Raw genomic sequence first — 21,521 nt, forward strand, 5'->3', positions numbered from 1 at the left:
GGAGAATGGTCTGCATTTGCCTTCTGCCGTCCGCGTGCCTCAGTTCCTTTCCATAATGTTAACGCAAGAGAGAGGGAACGTGCAAGATGGAGCGCGTAGCACAAGAGAAGCGGAGAGGCGGCGGGGCAAGTATACAACAGGAGCAGCAACAAGAAAGCCAAAGCAAATCGCGGGACGTCTACCCATAACGTGTTGGTGTGTGTTCCCCACCTTTTTTTCCCAATTTTTTCCCTCTATTTCTTCCCTCCGATCGCAACCAAAGTGGTCTGGCCGTGGTGGAATGGTTGAGGCTGGAGGTTCGCATTATGTACGGCGCGCTAGTGACGACGGCCCGCGCGGCTCGAGATCTCGTTTTCCCCATTTCTTTCCCGCGCCTCCCCAACCTACATTTCTTTCTTCTCCCCTATTTTTCCTGACTTCACTGAGAAGCGAGGAGAGATCGTGCTGTGTGAAATTTCACGACACTTGGGTCCTGCCGGTGGGCACAAGAGATGCATGAAAAAAAAAAATGGGGGGGAGGGAGAGGGACTGCCAGCAAAGAGTGGGAGAAGCCGTGTATGGGGAGACGAGGTAATGGTGCGGGAAAGACTCGAAGAGTGGCCGTCGCGCAACCGCGTGTTCCCTTCCTATCGCTCGGCGGCGCGCAGCGACAATCGGTTTTTCTTATACTTTCGGTTTTCTCCTCTTTTGTGTAGAAGCGTTTCTGTCGCTGCTGCGCCTTTTCCTTCTTTATATTCGTATCCCTTTTCGCCTTCCGCATTTCTTCGGTGCGAAGACGCGGCGTAATGCGTGAATAATGGTCGATGATGGCAGGTCACCGCAAAGAAACGCGAATGACTGACGCAAAGCAAAAAAGATGCGCATGCTTCGCGTCTAACCTTAAATGATGTTAGAGAAGTACCTCAGCCGGCGAATACCTCGCTGCTGGCGTGAGTTCACGTCCTGGCAGCAACAGAGCCCAACCCGTTATACCACCACAGTGTGCAGTTAGCGTTGAAAACGCGAACGCAGTACGGCACTTAGCGACTCGTATAGGTCGTTGACGTCCAAAAGGAAAAGTATATGTATATTGTATACTGCACAAGATGGCAAGCGGAGATGGCGCTCCTCAAGTTCTTGGGCCACATCGTGCACCACCAAAGCAGTTGCCGAGCCGTGCGGTGGCACTTCTGTTGTACTTGTGGCGTCCTGGACACTACATATAGTGTGAATGGCAATTCTCTGCGATCGACAGCCGGTAGGGGCGCAATACAGATCCACACCGCACAGCTCACCGGCTGTTCTGGTTACTAGCAAATTAACAGAACTTTTTGGATAATCATCAGCAGAGGTATACAGTGCATTGGGGTCCCGTAGCCGGCCGGATGCACATGAAGAACGAAGCCGAAAATGCCCTTTGAAGGAGGCTCTCCGACCAATGGCGTCGCCCTATTGTGGCGATACGGCGGTCAACCCCTTGCACATGCTTGTGTGCAGCTGCTAGCGTTCACGGCACGTGCAAGGCTGTCGACCATGACGTCACGAAAATAGGTCAATGCCATCGGTTTGAGAGGCTTCTTTGAGGTGCACGTGCCGCTTAGTTCTTGAGTTGTATCCGACCATATCAGCTGCGCAAAACACTGCGATCACCTGTACTGGCTGAACATCCGCCTATAGTATGCGGGTGGTAATGGGTTCGAATCCTGATGCTGGCGGAAGTCCACTGGCCATCTTAACAGGTACAAGCTTTGCCGGACGGGGCATTCGCCTATCAGCAGGAAACAAGTGATTGAAAAGCGCGCCACTTGTTCTCACAGATCTTAGGGTATGTGCGATGTTGAAATAGAGAGTGTGTTAAGAAACATGGCTCACTGATGCAAGGGGCGATGGGCGAACGGCTCTGCTGGTATCCCTTGGCGCAGCGGTTGCACGTGGTGCCGGTGACGCCGTCCTTGCAGGGGCACTGGCCCGTGGTCTGGTTGCAGGTGCGCCCGGACGCCCCCACCGGGTGGCAGTCGCACGCTGCAGGCAATGCACACGGACATGCGTCAATGCATCATGTGGAAAGCCATGTCGCTCTAAACAATGCCGTCTTTCAGCGCGCAGTTTATAAACAGTCGCGCTCAGAATAACGACCGTACTGCAGCGGTTAACGCTTCGCAGAAATTAAGTCGTAGTACACATCACCAAGCATGCGAGGAGGGGGATTTAATGATTATATACGTCTGCCTGATAGTCAAACTGGTAGGAGATAACAGAGAACAAATTGTTTTTCAAGTGGTAACAAAATGCGCAACTTCTAGCACAGCCAATCCTGCTCTGATTCTGGAACTGAGGTTCACCACGATTTCTGTGTTGTAGGCCATATTGAGAGTGATATATGCAGAATGTTCGCGGACACTGTGCAAAACAATGGCGTGTCACGTGTTAAGGGCACCGTTTTAAAAAGTTAACGACGTAGGCTAAGTCGGGAAATAAACATGGGCACACTCTCTTGAAAACAACAGAAAAAGGAAGAGCAGCCAAATCCCGGGCCCAAAGCTGCCCAGTCACTTATTGCTTTTCGTATTCTCGAATGCCCATAGCTTGAACGTCATTCGCCAGTGGCATCTGTATGAGCCATGGGGCTCTGAAAATCATGCGCATCGCGAAGAGATACCGCATTTACTCGCTTACGCGTCGGCCTGTTTTTTTTTTCTTTAAAAAATCGCACTCTGCAAATTTGAGCGTCGATGAATAGGCGAATCAAGACTAGAGCAAACCCTGAACCCGAAAAGAATAGCAGCGAACGTCGTCGGCGTGCTACGGAAGGCATTGCCTTCAGACCACCTTCGTGCCTTCCCGAAGTATATCAATTGCTACCACCGTTACTGCGCAAAGGCATCTCACGCGATGCTTTTTTTTTCCAAGAAAGGCCTACAAAATGTTCTCGGACAAGGTTGACAGGAAGATATACACGGAGCCCCGCGGCACCAAGCCGTCACCGCGCCGAACATGGATTCGTTGAAAAAACGAAACTTCTCTCAGTCGCTGAGCCACGCGGAGAGGCATACGTCTCCCGAACATCGGTAACAGTAGTCGTTTAAGAGGCGTCGAAAAATTGCGCCGTAGCACGCGAGTTCGATGTCGCTGGCAATGAGAGCTCCTTTTCGCGTGCAATAACAACGCTAAACTTTCCGTGCACCCCTGCATCGACGATGCGGCGCACATCGAGGGTGTGACATTCCTTGTGTGCTGCGAGGTTCCGCGTTCCACGGCGCGGCGTAGACGGAGACCCAGATGACAGCGGCATCATCAATTACCCAGCCATGCACTTTGAGTGACGACCAGAACGAAGGGACCCGCCGCCGTGACAGCGGCATCATCAATTACCCAGCCATGCTCTTTGAGTGACGACCAGAACAACCGGACCCGCCGCCGCCGCCGCGGGGAAACAGGCTTTATCCTCCCCAATTTGCGTGGCCGTTCCAGGTGCGGCCCTCCCGGGCACATTCCAGGACAAGGGAGCTGTCAGCGGGCCAGAGCGCGCCGTACCACAGCCGACGCTATGCGCTACCGCGAAGACAACATTCTTTCCCTCCTTCCCCTTTCGACGTGGGCTATCGCTGGGAAGGCACCCACAGCTTCCCGCCGTGCCTTGTGAACAAAAGCGCATTCCCAGAAGGGCCGTGACGGACACCTGTCATGGCGGACAGGCAGTACTCGCCAAGAATGTGGAAAGACAGGCGCTAGTGAATTAGCTCCGAAGAGAGAGCCTGTGTATACTCTCACTTGAGAGAGAGTGGTGGCGTTTTTGTTGTTTATTTAGTTTGTATTGTTAACAGACTCTGGGTTCGAGGCTAAGCCCAACCCAAGGGGTTGTCCCCATCTCGCATGTTATTTTGGATTGGAGAATTGATGCTTTGGGCGGGCCACTGGAAATGACCGCCCTTAGTCCTTTGTTAATCAAGTGCTTAAAAGCACATGTAAACGGATGCAGTCCAGTCTGAGCTGAGGACGACATCGTTCGCCAAGAGGGCCTTCAGCGCCGAAGCCCGACGGCGTGCAGCTTCTGCCAGCAACCGCTCGAGCCCAACTCCGGAGCCACTCCATCGCCCCCATGAAGTCGTCGGCACGTAAGCTCGGACGCCCCAGCCTCTGATGTATAACCTTAATCATGTGTAATTATTGAATATACCTGTTTGTTTAAACTGAGCCATACGGTGTCTCTTTGCCTCTCCGTCCCGTGTGGACCTGCGCATTATGGGGGTCATCACAAGGGTATGCGCCGTAGTCTCGCGGGCTCTGTCGAGCGTTCCTCGAAAGGAAGTGTCGAAATCGCGCTCGCTGCGAAAGTGCATCATTTTCGGCAATAAGTTTCTCACGGTACCACCGTAACGTATACGTATGATGCGGTGCGCCGGTAGTCTTAATGTAATGTTAGGAGCTTGAGGCTTCCGTTCCTCGAATAAACACAACATTCCATTTTTTTTTTATTTTTCTTGGTACCCGAAGTTGGTTGGCCGACCTGTGCGACGTATCGACCAATATGCGAGTAAACACGTTAATTACAGCTTAAGGAAAAAGGGCCTAAAACGACATACCCGTTGGCGCATGCGAGCCCGAAGCGCGCGCCTTGCTCAGTCGCGATATTCAGTCGCTCGCGGCAACTCCTCTGCAGCTGCTCTCCAGGTCGAACTTCCGAGCGCGGGTTTTATGGCCCAGCTCGCTCGCAGCAGAAATCGCCCAGCACGTCAGCACTCGCAGCAGCAGCAGTGAAAAATGAGGGGAATAAAAAAGAAAGTAATCCCAGAAGGGTTCGCGTAAGCCAGACAGCCTCGCGTGCTCGCCGCATTTCGTCCATGCGAAACCGGGGCTGGCGTCACACTGCGCGCATGCTTCCAAGGGGCGCACGCGCCTCCGCCCCTATACCTGTCTTCTTCGGAGCCGGCTAACAAGACCGTAAAGCGTCATGCTGGCCGCCGCTCTCGCGCGGATCGCAGGGAGCGGAGAGCGGACGCTGTCGTAACTTCAAATTTAGGAGGCCTTTCCCTGGCCTCCGCTCTCTCTGCAGGCACGCGTTTACGTAGGCCTCGTATACATAGCGTGGCGGTGCAAGGTCTCGACCGTGTATGGGGAACCGTCTCCAGCGCTGCAGCAGCGCTTCGTCCCTCGAGGTTCGAACAATGCGTTTGAACTGCGCGCTTGTTCCGTGCGTTGACCTGCGCGCGTGGCCCGGTGCCGGTATTCCCCTGCCCTCTTTTCTCTCCTCCTCCTCCTCCTTTTGAAGATGTGCAAAGGAATGGCCCGGTTCTCTTTCCTTGCCTTTTTTTACTTGGCGTGTCAGTGCCGGCTAGAGCACTTTCTCCGAGTGCAGATGCTTGTCGAGTTGATAGAGACGATGGAAACAGTGGAGCGGCGGGTCACGTGTATTTACACTCTGTATGTGCCGCTTTGTCGCCTTTCAAGCACCGCTTCGAAGAGTATCGTTCGCATAGCTCCGAAGCACGACGTGTTTAATGCGTCCGTGTGTTGCTCTACGTATGGAAAGTTATGAGAAATAAAGAAGCAGGTCGGACGCTTACGACCAATTTTTTTTAACGGTTTTAACGACGTGCTGCAGGTTGCATTACGAAGCGGAAAAAAAAGCAAAGATAGGCTTCTCGTGCTGAACCCCTGCAATCTCTTTCCGAGTCCTGTGCCCGCCAGTGGATGTCGCGCCTAAATATCAGCCACCCCTCAAATCGCTTTCCTGGTCGATAGCTGGCAGGAACAAATTACCTCCGGTTCATGTGACTACTGGGTAAAAAATATCCTTGTCTGGTGCTTAATCCAGTTGGAGTTTCCCTGGAAGGTAACAATGAAAAAAAAATGGCTTAAGAAAATAAAATATCGGTGCTTGTTAACAGAATAATCAGGGCTTCTTGAACAAATGTAAAATATCGTGTTTGTGAGATGCTCTCTAACAAGAGCTCTCGACAGTCATCACTCTAGGTTTCGGTCTTTGTACACTATTCACAGGATGGTTGTGACAACAAGTTTGAACTTGTTAATATTGTACAAAATTTATCTCAGGTAGAACTTGTAATAACATTTGTATCAAATTTTGTAATAACGGCATTATGTTGAAGGCATGTTCTTGTGATGTATAGCACGTCAAATTACGAAAGTCTCCACAACAGTATACTGCCACACTGGATGACACATCCTTGCAAGGCGATGACCGAAAATTTATAGTTATTAACCCGGAGGAAAAAGGAAAAAAGAATTACGGGACGCCTAGATATCTGATGCGACAATCCTGCGAAAGCAGTTGGATTTAACCTCGATGAATACTTTGATGCCTTTACTCTACTTAATGTTTTTAGTCTAGATTGAAGCCTCACGCACGTGACAGGACTGCTCTGGAGGGTGAGGGTGTGCGGAAGTGGGTCCATTGTGGGTGGGCAATCCCCTAGCTAAGCAGGTGAGGTGGCGCTTCTGGAGGGTGAGAGTGGAGGTGGGGGCTCCTCACTTGTGCTGGAGGCTTCATTTAATCAGACGTCAGATTTTGGGGGGATGCTGTTAAAGTGGCGCTGCTCTCGCAGTAAAAAGATCAACGCAGTGCAGTTCGTTATAAGATCACGGCAGCGCGGTGTTACCATGCTTTCGGGCAAGTTAACCTAAACCTTACTCGCGGACAAATGCGGTGCTCTTTACGCTTTTCCCTAAGCGTTTATGCTAGCGAATCTCGACCGCGTTAAACTGAGACCGGAGCACGTAGACTGTATGCAAGCCTGGCGCACGGCGCAGGGGGTGCGAACGACCCGAACGGTTCGATGCACTGCCAGTGCGCTCGCTAAAATAATACGCTCAGCGGGCCGGAATAAACAGCCATGCGTTGAGTCACCCCCGTTGGCAGCCAAGCCGGGAATAGGGAGGTGACCTGCTATTTCCGAACGCGTGCCGAAGGCCTCGCATCGGTAAACAAACTCTCGGACGTCGTCACTTTCGATGAAAGCCTTCCTGCGCGATCCTTCGTGGGTGTGCTGCTGCCCGCTTTGCAAGCGCCCGGGTTGGGCACTCCGGAACACCAGAACTGGCCAGCGTGGCTCTTGCTCAGAAGAGCGCGCGTAGCCCCGGTGTGTTTGCGAACAGCAAGAACTAGGAAAGTATTTTTCGCCCTTAGTGTACGCTAATACCATCCGCTGTTCTCTGACCCATTGCACTGGCTTGTTTCCAGCGTCGGAAAACGAGTGTAGTCTGTTGGTAGGATAATGCTCGAAAGTGTTTCACAGCTTGTCTAATGTTACCGGTGCAAGATCTGGAACTTTAGACACCTAGCTTTATGTTACCTCACCCCCCCCCCCCCCCCCCACTCCCCTCAATTTAGAGTCATTAAAGATTCACTCTTGGTCTTCTCCCTGACAAAGAATACAGATAATACGCGTGTTTGTGAGACGAGGAAAGTGAAGGCGCCACATACAACTGTCTCAGAGCCGATTGCTGCACCCTGGAATTGCTGCTCTGTCTTTCGCTCCATTTCATCTTTTCATCTTACACGCCCGCCCCCGGCGTTGTGCACTGAGTTCGATAATGTAGTGGTGATCTTAGCGCACTTCCGGTGGTTTTCATTTCCCTTCTTCTCTCTGAGCAATGTTGAATGTCGTGTATCACGAAAGGCACGATGGTCGTGACATCGTGCGGACGTTCAACAGATAGACGATGTAGTAGAAAAATGAGATTCTTCTTTTCTTCATTTGCTCCGCCTGCTGCTTATTCTGTTTCTTCCTCATTTATTTTCCAAGAGCTGAAAAGCGCTGAAAGCGTTCAAGACATGCCAACGGCAGAATATATTTATCTACGCCGTCCTCTAAATTCGGTCCTGTCCTGCATTTAACAGACCGTGCTAGCGCTATACATTCTCGTTCCCGAAAAAGGCAGCGACTCTCCTTGCAGGGCAATACTTTCTACGCGTATACCGTGACACAATGCCGTTAGGCTTTTTTTTTTTTAGGGGAGGGGGAGTGGAGACTGCGGGACGAAAACTAGGAATGCGTCCTGTTTACGGACTTTCGCCGATGGCTTCGAGAGAACGCGTCAACGGTACCCCTTCCCTGGAACAGGCCGGGACACGATCAGCACAAGAATACAAATAAATACCGCGGGGTGGGACTCCGGAGGAGGCAGAAAACAAACAGCGTATACGCGGCCTCGCCGCAAAGGATCTCGCCGCGTCTTCGTCCCCGCCTAGTTCAAACAACCACTGCCATGCCATCATCATACCAGGGAGGACGGGGTGAGAAGAGACCAGATCGGAGACGCGTATGGAGGTGGCTGGCTTGAGCTGGCTGGTGGTAGAGAGGCCTCGACGAGCTCATTCCGGGCGACGGAGATGCACGCAGTCCCACATCTCTTTCCCTCTTCCAAACATTGGCTGCCGCAGCTAGGGCTGCGGTAGCAGTGGCGGCAACCGAAACGCACACACATTGACACGCCGGGACGCGGCACGCTGGAGGTGACAGCAACGTAAATAGCCTGGGCAGCTGCGTTGGCATGCGTGCTTGCTCCTCTATTCCTCCTCCTTCTCCATCACCTTTCTTCCATTTTTTTGCTGTTTTTTTAACTATAGCCTCTCCGTCAATTCAGGCCCCGCCTGGCCCCCCGACCCAACCCCTGGCTCTTCCAAGAGCGGAGGGGGCACACATGGTGCAAGGGGGGTGGAGAAGTTTGCGGGCTCCACAAGGAGAACCAGCGACAACAGGCAACGTGCCGTGTGCGCGAGCAACGCATCTTCGCAAGAAGAAGTGGAGAAGAAGGAGGAAGCGTTCACTGGGGCTCAGGAATTTCTTTTCACGGGGACACGTACACGGGGGGCTTCTTCTTTCTGCACGGGGCCAGCCAGCTCCCACGGCCGCTGCTTTCTGGTATCCGGCGCCAATTTATGCTGCCCGGCAAAGAGGTGTCGCCGCGTGGGGCACGGGGACCCCCCCCACCGTTCCTTTTGCAGCGGGCGTGCGCGCGAGCGGTGCGCTGCTTTTGGCTCCCACTTCGGGAGGCCTCGCCCACGCCGCCGCCACGTCGTGACGTCGCATATATTGTTGTCGGAGCTGTCAGCTGTGCCATATGGCTGGGCCGCACAAAAGGCCCCGAGGAATCAGCGACGAGTCACACGCTTCAATTTATGCCTCGCCAGGGAGGGTGAGGGAAAAGCGAAGGGAAAAACAGTGCCCGACGGTCGAGGACGTCTTCGCGAGATGGGCCCGCTATACTTCGTCCTGTGCTTGCATGAGAGATCTCTGGACAGCCCGCGTGTACTGGGTAGAATTATATGGCGTTCGTGAAGCTGACGCCTACAACTCATCGACCTTTAATAGCGACTGAAAATCTTTGCGTCCGGTATGGATGGTTTCTCAGGTGAGACCCGCCGCGGTGGCTCAGTGGATAGGGCGCTCGACTACTGATCCGGAGTTCCCGGGTTCGAACCCGACCGCGGCGGCTGCGTTTTTATGGAGGAAAAACGCTAAGGCACCCGTGTGCTGTGCGATGTCAGTGAACGTTAAAGATCCCCAGGTGGTCTAAATTATTCCGGAGCCCTCCACTACGGCACCTCTTCTTCCTTTATCCCTTCCCTTACGGCGCGGTTCAGGTGTCCAACGATATATGAGACAGATACTGCGCCATTTCCTTTCCCCCCAAAAACCAATTATTATTATTATTATTATTTCCCAGGTGAGGTAAAACGCTCTGCACAGTGCTGCCTGTCGGTGTCCTTGCCTTATCTACGTTATAAAACTACTTAAAGCCTGTGGAGCGAGGTGAACGTTTAACCGACCCAGTGTAAATTGTTAGGAATTTTGTGCGCGCACATACAGCGAACAAGATCGCATATACAGGGGTTTGACCTTCAAAGGTCCGCTGCAGCGCAGAGCCTTTGCAACGAAAAGACCCAACACCGCAAAGTTCCTGGTTCTGTTCTTGGCTGCTCTCACTTTTTTCGTGTCACCTTAGGAGACATTGTTTTCAATAACATTAAACTGCAGCAGCTGCAGTAGCTGTGGTCAGCGAGTGTTCGACTCAGATGTATTGTGTTCGAGCATACTCGCCACTTTCATCTGCTTGCGGGTACCGTTCGAAAGAATGGGTACTGAAATGATAGCGTTGTGGAAGTGACGCCCATTTCTGGCCTGTACAATTACATCGTCCCGGAACAGGCTCCGCCTGACTCGCTGACTGCGTTTATTCAGATCTGGAGAAGAGTACACTAATGTCAAGGCACGAATGAGAGGGGAAATTCTGCGAGGGCTAAAAAAGCTCGGTGGTGATACAAGACATGCGCTTGTAATTGAAGAACATTGAAAGAACCCACACGATACGATGAAGTGTTCAAAAATGACACTAGATGGCCATGAAATGCTCGTAGCACGCGCTGAGCGCACAGCACCCAACGGCACGATACGCTCAAATGCCCTTCTGTTTTTCAAGTCAACTTTACATGAGGCTTCAGTTCCAAACAAGCAAAAATGAAAGGTGTAATGGGTTGAGCGGCTGTTAAGCGCTTGTCAAAAGCGATTAAACGGCCATGTTTTGCTTGTACGCCTGCATTTTACGTAGATTGCTTTGGTTGAATAAACAACACGACCGTAATAATAGCCCACGTCACGCAAATGAGGGTGAGCGCTGCTTATGGTGTCAAGAAGCTACACGTGTTACTTCTGACCAAACGCTTTCATACAAATCCCGACGTTTTTATAAATTTCGATGTTGGACTTATCTGATGTCGACACAATGCTGGGCTGAACATACTGCCACTAAGGTTTCGCCGCAAATAATGCAGACAGCTGCACAGGACTTATATGCCCATGGTGGTCGTACAAACACCAACCAGTCTTGCACGCTTCCATGCAAGCGCTTCAGCAGCGGGGGCTTTCACCTGCACACACAGTTAGTTAGTTATATTGATTTTAATGGCGCAAAAGCAACTATGGCTATGATGTGCCAAACACAAGGTAACACCTGCACACACAGTCGAGGGAAACGAATATTCGTGTACGTATTCGTTGAATACCTAAGCGAAGTCATAGAAAGTGCGTATGGTCGTGCCTTTGTTTTCAGCAAACTTCAGTCGAAAGCGATTGGCTTTGCTAGCGCAAAAATAACAAAAAAAAAATAATACGAGAAACAGCCGAGTTCATCGTAACGTGCCCTCAACAAGTTGTCGTTAAATATACTTAATATATTCTGCGGGGTGTTTTATAAGGATGGAAGTAAGCGAGTGATAAAAGAAAGCCGTCACGCAGAAATTCCGCTCTCGCGAGTGTCTTTCTGGTCAGTGCGCAAAGACAATCAACGAATTTGACTTCATCGAGACGGATATGCAAATTAGTCGAGGAACAAGATTTTCACGAACCACAGCCCCAGTGCCGTCGTCAAGCGCTTCAGGAAAACGGCCGCACCGGCATTAAACCGCGGCTCCATGACGACGTCAAAAGCGAAAATGATTTGACCCGGTCAAAAGTTTTTTTTAAAGCAACGAGAAAGAAGGACAAAATACGACTGGCATGCACAGACCCGTGTGGAAGCTGGATGAGTTTCTCGGCGTTTTTAACTCGGAGGAACTAACTTGAAAACGGCATGCGCGCGACCTGGCGGATGGCGGAAGAGATGGCGGCTCATTCCGAGCTGTGTATACGAAAACATACGAAAATACGTCGCACGGTTTCCTGAGTGCGCGCAGCAGAGCCGCCTCTTTTCCTCAAAATAAAAAGAAAAGGGGGAAAAATACGCGTGGATGATGGGTTTCGTGGGGAGAGGGCGCAGAACGTGAGTATATGCCGTACACTTTGGGACCTCGCTATTGGAGAAATGAACGCCGCCCCCCGCAGCCCAGCTCTGGCCTTATTGCTCCCGATGTCTGAATATTGAAACAGGTGAAGCCGTCGCACGTGTATGTAGAGGTTCGTGTGTACACCCTTTTTTTTTCTGAGCTATAGTTTGTTGTGTGCATGTATAGGTTCATCTAAACTGGAGTACATATACGGACGGGAGCCTCCCGGATTTTCCCCAATGACATCGTTCCGACGAACGTGCGTTCCTGGAATGTATTTCCCGAAAGCTATACGAAGCCGTGTACGCGATGCCGCGCAATCCTATTTTCCGATCACCATATTTTTTTATTTTTTTCTTATTTTTCAGGCTACCGACTGACCCGAACTGATTCTGTCCCGTACGTGAGAGCTGCACATGTGCGCGACGTTCAACTTCATGCATAGTCTGGTTTCACTTGGAATTTTTTTTACACGTCTTTCGGTATGCCGTAACGGACGACGTTTGCAACTCGCACGCAGGAACCATCTGGTCAGTAGGCTATGCTAAGCTAATTTATTCCCACCACCGCCAAGAATGCACGCTGCATCTAACTATAAACGACGCAATAATGAAGATGACAGTCGTAACGCCGGCGCTGTCGCTACCCGTCAAGAATATGCGTGTATAAATTTGCAAGGCGTTGGCGAAATGGCCAATCACGAGCAAGCAAAAAAATGACTTCGAACTTGTTTTGATGCAGCTAGTATTTACTGCACCGCCACTGGCGCCACTAAGGGAATTGTAAAGGTTTATGACAAAGCTTGATGGCACTTTTACCATCGTCTGCTGTCGCGTGCGCAGGTCAGCACGCAATCTGCTCGAAGGGATTGCGTTTAATGCTGCTACTAAGAACGCCACCGCGTACGCTGTAAAGCGAAAGTCGCTGCTGACGGTGTAGCGACCATCAACTTTTCAGTGACGTCGCGTGGCGCTGCTCTCGAATTATCGCCTGCCTCGCAAACAGCCCTACGCGTCTGCTGGCCTCCGTTGCTGCTGTGTGCGACAGGCTCGTTTAATAGCTTCCTCTGCGTGGACAAATCTAGTTCGACCGGGATGTTACGAAGCCGCCTGATTGCTTTCAAGCGCCGTCGGTTTTCCGCGGGATAATTGCAAAAGAAAGTGTTCGACTGAGGAGTATCTTGCCCTACTGTCTATCTATATATAATGATTACGACAGCTTCTTTGCTTAAAACTATCAGAAATGACCTCAACTTTGCTCGGACTTCGTACAATACTTGACAACTAAAGGCTCAAGTATTACAGAGCAGCGCTCATTGAGAACGACCTTTCCTTTCGCCGATGCAGAATCGGGATCGGATAGACAATGGCCACGTATTTCAGTTGCGGTACGTATTAAGCAGCTTCTGATGCATTGGTACATAACATTTATTGATAACTGAATGCCAGAAGTTAGGAATCAGCTTACTGTACCACCAACGCCATTTTTGGTTTCGCTTTCTATCGCTCTTGGCTTAGATAAGTTCATTTGAAAAAGATCTCAGAGAAACCCTTTGTTTTTACTAACGAGAAAATTCTCCTTTAGTTCTGTCGTAAGAGCTAAGCAACCAGCTGCTCTTGCCGGAAGGAAATAAGACGGCCAGTTTGTTTAGGGCGCGTACTATGCAGCACGACAGATTGAAAGGCTCAGTATAGCGACATCCCCCTTACGCTTGCCATGCGTCGTGATGCTTTCTTATTGCGTCGAAAAACTAAACGAGTCACAGACCCAGCACCGCAGTCTGGCTCTCCGCCCTCACTTCTCCCTTCCCCGCAGCTGAGTTCTGCACTTTCTTTCTCTTTTGTCTCATCTCTTTACTCTTGTTCAATGCGCAATGCATGCTGGTCCATACAAGCACAGCCATCGCCCGCCGAATCATTTCCCTCCCCGCCAACTACCTGCGTCTCCCGCAATTTCTACGCTGCGCGGAACCCATCCTTTGTGTTCTTCAGCACGCGTGCAACGTCCGCGATTCGTACGTGACACAACTGGATGAAGTCCAGCCATTGACGCGCGCACAGAGGTCTCGTGCACGTCAATGGACGAAAAGCCTCTTTCCTTCCCGCATTTCTATGCTAATCGTTAAGGAGCTGCAGCGTGCATCAAGGTAAATTCGTTTCTTCTCACTCTATTGTTACTAGCTTGTCTTCATGGTCCGTCTTGCAAGCGCCCGCCCTTCCTTTCGCGTCCATCGTCCTTTTGCTCGCGTATTCAGTGCCCAAGTTTCCCTTTTTCTCGTGTTCCGAGGAGCAACGAGAGGTGCGGGCATCCCTGGTGCTTGAGTAATTCAACCCTACATCGCACTTCTCCCGACCCGCTTTCTCTGAAGCCAATGTCCGAGGGGCTGGCTGGCTGGTTGCCCTTCGGTTTGCATCGACCACCGATGGACGGGCACAATGAATCGCATTGCGGGTCCCGGTCGCCAGGCGCAACAATGAGGCTGGCGCGGTGGTGACTCTTTGTCGCCGGGGCGGGAGGCGGTGCGGGAAACCCTTCTTCTTCTTCTTCTTCCCGGCGTGCGCGGGCAGTGCTCACGTCAGAGGAAGTCTGAGGAACTGATTCCCTAAAGTGCTTAGTCAGCGCGGACCCATCTTCGCGCAGCGCCGCAGAAGGAAGGCGGGAGGATTGGCTTGGATTGGACTGTGCCTCGCTCTCCCTCCGGCGTGGGATGTCCATGTTTGCACTGAGACCCCGCTGCTTACACTTGCAAGGGGTTTTCTTGCTTGCGCTGTGTACGCGCACGCGGTAGGGGTTGTGCACTTGCTGGGGAGATCGAATTCGTGGAATACTCGGCCGCTGACCGTTCACGGAAAATTCACTTCTCTGTGTGCGGACTGTACAGAGACGCAGTTATGTCGGCATCCTCTCTCTGCGTAATTATTCCCTTTTCAATGCGAAAACACTAATCCGGTGGTTCTGACCCGAGCAAAGTCGTCTAGCGCTTGTTCGTCTGTCTGACTGAGAGCGAACTAAATCGCACAAATTCCGCCGGTGGCAGCAATTGCCATCGCAGGACAGTGGCGCACCGCTTAACCGTTGCACCACTGCGCCAGGAGTGGTGTGAGGACTCCCATGGATTTATGGATGTTAATTAGAGAAAAACCAATTCTACATATACGTACGCCGGGATTTCGCACTGTATACGAATGTTGTAAGCATTATCTCTCTTTTTTTTATCGAGATACTTTTTGTTCGCTTCATAAACCAAATTGCTGTTAGATGCAAATTGCAGTTAGACCTTTTATTAGATGCGTGGATTTTGTCTCCGCGGGAAACTTACGCATGGAAGAACAACAAAAAGGATAGGCAGAAGACAATGCCCAGCAGCGTATACGAGCAGTATCACTGGTAGAGCCAGAATTACAAAATACAAAATTTACTTTTTTATCTTCATAAACTTTCTGGTGGCTGCGCCACACGGGAGTTGCTTTCGAAGACTTCTTTTTTTTTAAATTCAGACTGGTGCGCCCAGGAAGTGCAGTTGGGCATTTTGAAGGCACCTAATTTGGGTGAATAAAAGGAATTCGCATCCATAGTCACTTCTGCACTCGAGGCAGACAACTCCTGAACTTTCTTGCACTGACTCCTTAAACTCCACGCTCAAATAAATGGGCATCTTCACAATGCGCTCAATGTCACGTACCCCTTTTCGGCTGGTGGTGGTGGTAAAACTTTATATCCCATAGTAGGGGTCCTGAAGGACACTCGACTAGGCGCCAGGTGTAGAGGGCAGCTCCCACGTCGGCTGGGCATCATATTCTCATCGGATGTACACAGCCTGACCTGCTGTATTTTGGTGTTTTAGCGATTGTCACGCTCTCTTACGGTTGGCGCCAAGACATAAGTGGCCAAAATAATTTCACCTCGCTCGCTCCCTCAGCAAGAAAGGGTAGCTCAGTGGCTGTGGTGTTCCCTCAGAGTGTACCTTTAGCCGTTCCCTACTTTTTTGCGTGATTTATGGTTTATGGGGGTTTACCGTCCCAAAGCGACTCAGGCTATGAGGGACGCGGTAGTGGAGGGCTCCGGAAATTTAGACCACCTGGGGTTCATTAACGTGCACTGGCATCGCACAGTACACGGGCCTCTAGAATTTCGCCTCCATTGAAATTCGACCACCGCGGCCGGTCGGTGTGCACTGGCTTTATGGCTTACTGTTCATATGCAAGCGTATAGATTGCTTTGGTGAATATTTGGTTTGGCAGTTTCTAGTTCACGGATTCGACCATCATTGTAGAGAATAAACAAAACTAGCGAGCATCTTTATGCAAGACCTTCGCGACTTTATCGCCAACACCGGGTCCAGAGACCCGTCTCGTGATTTGTTTCTAAACGGCATGACTTCTTTCATGAGCTGTTTGTTTCTAAAACGGTTTGCTAATCATGCAGCTTCAAAGCGACAAGCAGCTGGTTGAAGCAATTTCTCCAAAATCTCTTGTCGAAAATATTAGTGTGACCTCTATGAGTATGCGCCTGCGTTGATCACCTGACTGCGCGTTTTTTCCCCAACTTTGTTACTTTGAGTGGAAGCCTTGTGCTCGTGTGCATGGTCTGCGCGTCGATGGGCTGTGACGACGTTGTTTCGTAAAACGCTCATCAGATGTCCCAAACGATAAGAATTAATGCACACACCGGTTTCTCAGGTCAGAACCGGAACGGCAGGCGTGAAAGCAGAGAGAATAAAAAAAAAAGATATCGTTTAATCGCACGTTTAATCCTGTTCTCTGGGGACGCGCGTTATAGAAAGAAGGAAAAGACAGGAGAGAAGCCACCCCTTCAGGACGTGTCCCCCTGCTACTGGAGGACGAAGATAACCCGCTACCGCTCTTCCGCGATCTACTACGAGGGGGGGGGGGGGGGGGGGGGAGCGAAGTACAACGCTTCGCCGCATGGCTGCGCCGAGTTTTCTTTCATTAGCGGTGCTCCTTTTTGATAGAAAGGCCAGCCGCCAAGAAGTACCGTATAATACAGAGCGGCAGCAGAAACACATGTCTCCAGCACGTCTTGTGGAGCGCTTTTATTTTTTTTTCTTTCTCTCCTAGTGGTGCCCTGTCGCGAGTATACGGTCGGGCTGGGTGCGAAGGAGGCGACAGCCTGGAGCGGGTCATTCCTGCGCGATGTCAGAACAGATACGAGGCTCCGCCGGCGCGTTTATGAAGCGTGAAGCATAACCACAGAGACCCTTTTCACGAGCCGGTCCTCCCTTGAAGCGGCCGCTGGAAGCAGGAGACGACAGCGCCCCTTGTCTTTTTCTTATTCTTGTGCATCCCCCCCCCCTCCCCCGCTTGCTTATTTCTCTGGTTTCTTGAACTTAGTTTTTTTTTTCTTCTTACTTCGGGGGGGGGGGGGGGCAGTAATGAACGACATTCTTTAATGTCTCGGAAAATGAGAACGGTTTCAGGAGCACTCGTGGCGAGCCTGCTAGCATCTACACTGTGCGCTAAACCATCCATCCGAAAGAATATGCTCTTCAACTCCTTGGTGAAGCGGCGGGCAAGCCAGTGCGGAGGCTCCCGTTATAAGCGCGATATGGGCGGTTCTTTGTGAGCGCATCGGCCGCTTCTTCATGCTGTGAGTTTGGTTATGCTCAGCGCGAGGCGTTACTGTTGGTTAATGTTAGCTACTCTTGGTAACTGTGCGGCAACCTGGCGACCGTGTGGGCCACAGTAAGCTTGACCAGGCTCGTGCTTTCAGCCCTGCCAGTCTCTGCTTCCCTTCATTATAACTCGCTCTTCCGCTGCGTGCAGATGATACGATGTCTTGACTAAAGGGAATTACCGGGCGGAGTTCGGGAATGAATATTTGAAGTCAAACACGGCAACTTTAGTGACTGCGGACACCTCAAAGAGTTCCACGAGGCTAGAGTGCTCCGCAGCGACGACTACTTTCTAAAAAGCCGTTTTTTTTTTCTTCGCAGCAAATGCAGATACTCTTGAACCCTTGGCGTTTATGCCGAGGACGTAAGTGAGCGCATCACTGTACCACGCGATAAAAGACAGAACTAAGTACAGAAAGGAAATGCACTCAATAAATGGGGCATAACTGATCGGGGCGTACAATAGCGCTCATTGTAAAACTGCATTTAGTACTACAGCCCAGTCATACGGCGCGGTTGATTTTTTCTCCGCGGATCACGGATTGCATTCAACGTGTTAGCTGTTCGTGTGCGCGGGCCTGGCCCCTGACTATAGCCGGCGACCGAGCATTGGTCGCCGGTTACAAAACTCGGCACGGCGACAGCCATATCAGGAGTACTGAAAAACAAGAACGGGTGGTCTTACATTTACGAAAAGCAACAGAAATCCGTCCCGTGCACGTCCGGATCTTCTTTCCTTCCAGCAGTCTTCATTTGTCTCTTTCTACCCATAATGGGATTTCGTTTATTTTGGTCGTTGTTATTTCCGTTCCTACTTACGTGGCTTCCGGTATTCCAAGGTTCTCGCCGTCACATGAATCATTCGCCTTCCGATGAGCCCACTTTTCGTGATTCAAAGACAACCATGCGTCCGGGCGCAAACGAAAATTAATAGTTGTCGGCAGAAAAAAGAGTGAGAGAGAGAGAGCGGGAAGTGAGAGGGAAAACAAGAGGCCTACCGCGGCGCATGCGCTATAGGTATACCGTGAAAAGTGAGATCGGCAGCTCCCTCCTCCGGGAAGTGGAGGCGATTGGCGATCGCCGCAGCCACAGGGGCGGCGGTGAATTCATCAAGGATGTATCGGCACCGACACCGCCGCCGCCTTACGGGCGCCCTAACGCTATAGTGTACGCTCTCCCGCGTGTCTGTGCTTGCGTGTGGTCCACGCTTTCGAGAGAGAGAGCCTCCGCTTGTCATGGGAGGTATATATTTCGCGCCAGATTACGGACGCCGCGTGCGGCTTCGCGCGCGCGAGCCCACGCTGCGCTGCGCGCCAAAAAAAGAAAAAGAGAGGCGCGAACGCGGGAAATTTCTCGCTCCAAGCGGAGGGCGAGCGCGCGCTTTTTCACAAAGTGTGTTCGCGCGCGCGGTCAGAGGTCGAGAAGGCAGGAGGCGCCCTACAGCGCGCGCTCTTGTCTTAGATCCCTCTACTAGACGGACAGATTTTCCCCATCTGCAGCAGCGTACGCAGGTTTGTTTTTATTTCCCTGATTGTGGGTTCGAATCGTTCCATTCGGCCCGCTTACTATATATATCGTCATTCTTAGCTTTTTACCTTGTCCATCATGATGTTATGTTTCTTTAGGCACTGAGTGTGATAGCTGAAGTTTCCAAGTGTCTCAGACGTTCGTATTCATACAAACGAAACGCCGGTTACGTCTGCTTATGGAGGGTTCCCATATAAGTGAATAGGCTCAGTGATGTGCCGGTGCATGCAACTGTTGGGTCAAGGATGTATAATGTGCCTATACACACACAAAAAGAAGAAGAGGTGAAAATAGGCACCGGCAGTGAAATTAGCGACAATTAGTTCAGTATCACGAACCAGGACGATAGGAGTGACAAATAACTGCGCAGTGTATGTCGTCTTGAAGCGAAAAAATTACAAACATCATAGGTACAAAGTAGCCAGCACATAATGTTTTGAACCATTTTTACACCTACTAGATCAGCACCATGCACTATTTCGCGCACTCACTTCTTTTTTCTTCTTCGGAGCATTTACATTTTTTTTAATTCTCGTCCTTACTCTTCGTCTCTTACGTCACGGTTGCTAGGTTTTGTAGTTTTTCAGCCTCTTTACCCTCCTCTCCCGAGTAGCCTGCAGCCGCATCCGGCGCGCATAGCCTCGTGTGTGGTCCTTCCGCGAACTGCTTCCGAAGCCTAATCGGCTTGGCGCGCCACACCTTCTGCGTCGGAATTAACGCTCGGAATTAACGAGCAAAGCGGAGACTGGCTGTTTGTCTTGCTTTTTTTTTCCCGCCTGTGGAACCTGGAGGCGGTATTGGCTAAGACAAAAATAGAGAGAGAGAGGGGGGGGGGTGATATCCTTATCATCACAACCGGAAGCTGGGAAGGGTTAGGGGCAATGGTTTTGAGAGTGTCTAAAGAGCGTAATCTAAGGATGTGGCTAAAGGGCACAAGCATGGACATGCGTCACTTCAACACTCGCGTCTATGCGTAAGGCCACGGCGCGCATTGCGGGCACGAATGACGTACGGAGGTGCAGTTTAGACACCGTAGGCGGTGCCCAAGCCTTTGTACTTGAGTAATAAGGGCGACGGTAATGAGCGAGGCCTGATGCACTGAACAGCATAGTGGTTCGAGCCTCGTCTTGTCTGCTGAATGCAGTGGAAGCTGGTTAATTCGACCCCCTCTAATTCGGAAATCCGGATGATCCGAACTGCCGGCTTGGCCCGGAAAACGCCCATGTATGCCTATTTAAGGCGGGTGCTATCGAGGTACGACTGGCGTGGCAAGCGATCGTCCAAATATTCCTCCTAAAGCCCGAATCGCGTTGTGCATTGCTTTCTCATGCACGTCACACATTGCGCACAACGGCAGGTGTGGAGACGATGTGAGGGTACGTGTCCAGCCTCGAAGTTTCGCTTTCTAGGCTTCGCTACCAACCCGTGGCTATACGGCGGCTGTGAGCCACGCATAGATCAACTAGCCAAATCGAGCTGCGTGCCTTTTCTACCGCGTCGAACCGAGGAATAGACCGCGAAGGCCTCTACCATTTTGCAGCATGTTCTTGACGTCCCCGACAGTGTGCACGCTGTGGAGTATTTAACGGAACTGCGTAAAATCTTCGTCGCAGCGCAGTTTTGGGCTCAAAAATAGATGACCAATAAAAGCAGAAGAAATATATTTACTACAATGCAGAACTGATAATTCAAGGCCATTCGATAATTCAAGCTTCATGTCACGGACACTTATTTTCCGGCCCCTTAAAATCCGAATTAACAACGTTTTACTGTACAAAACTTGGCAAAGACTACTACAAAGTCTGTAAAGTGGCGCATTCGAGCCTTTTTGCAGCCTGTGACGCCACGGTTCATAGCTACTAAACAATATTTGTTGTCGGCTCTCGTAACGAAAGACATGCTGAAGAAAAAAAGTTCTGAACCAAAAAAATAGTTACTAATAACTGCAAACTCTGCGCCTCTGCTTTATGCGAAGCATGTCTGCCAACCACCTTATATATATATATATATATATATATATATATATATATATATATATATATATATATATATATATATATATATATATATATATATATATATATATATATATATATATATATATATATATTTGTGTTCAACGCAAACTACCTCACCGTCCCTCAACGAGCAACCTCCTGTTTACCACATGAAAAAAAAAAACTCTTTTTTCGGTAGCTTCCAGGACATAGCTGCTTACTAATAGCCGGGGTACTAATTAATTTTTCTCGCTATGGCCTCGCGTTCGAGATAGTTTATAGTCTGTCCAGCCTCAGGGGCTTCATTCTTCAAGGTCTGGTTTCTAAATTGTATTAATGGTTTCCGCAAGTAGCCGCTTAACCAAAATCGAAATGAAACGCTCACACACACAAAAAAAAAGAAGTAGAAAGGAAGACATTGAGAGATGATTCTTGGTTACGAAACGAAACGCTAATCCAAGTTAGGTAGCAGACAGCACTTCAAGGGCAAGGAAATGCAGGTTTAAAAATTTCAGATAAATTGAAACAGGTTAAGCGGCAAGCCCCGTCATATGAGCCAGTTCAGTCTGAACACATAAGGGAGGTGTGTCGTGTTTTGCAT

General features: G+C 50.5%; 1 protein-coding gene across 1 annotated transcript in view; it reads right to left on the bottom strand.

Moving 5' to 3' along the window:
- Nucleotides 1–21,521, bottom strand: part of LOC144125533 (netrin-1-like) — a 159,630-nt gene that overhangs the window by 17,754 nt on the left and 120,355 nt on the right. Inside the window, exon 3 of the mRNA XM_077659018.1 lies at nucleotides 1,852–2,001. Within this exon, the coding sequence (XP_077515144.1) occupies nucleotides 1,852–2,001 (150 nt within the window). The remainder of the gene's footprint in view (nucleotides 1–1,851; nucleotides 2,002–21,521) is intronic.

This window comes from Amblyomma americanum, chromosome 3 (genome assembly GCF_052857255.1).
Source record: "Amblyomma americanum isolate KBUSLIRL-KWMA chromosome 3, ASM5285725v1, whole genome shotgun sequence".
Taxonomy (NCBI): domain Eukaryota; kingdom Metazoa; phylum Arthropoda; class Arachnida; order Ixodida; family Ixodidae; genus Amblyomma; species Amblyomma americanum.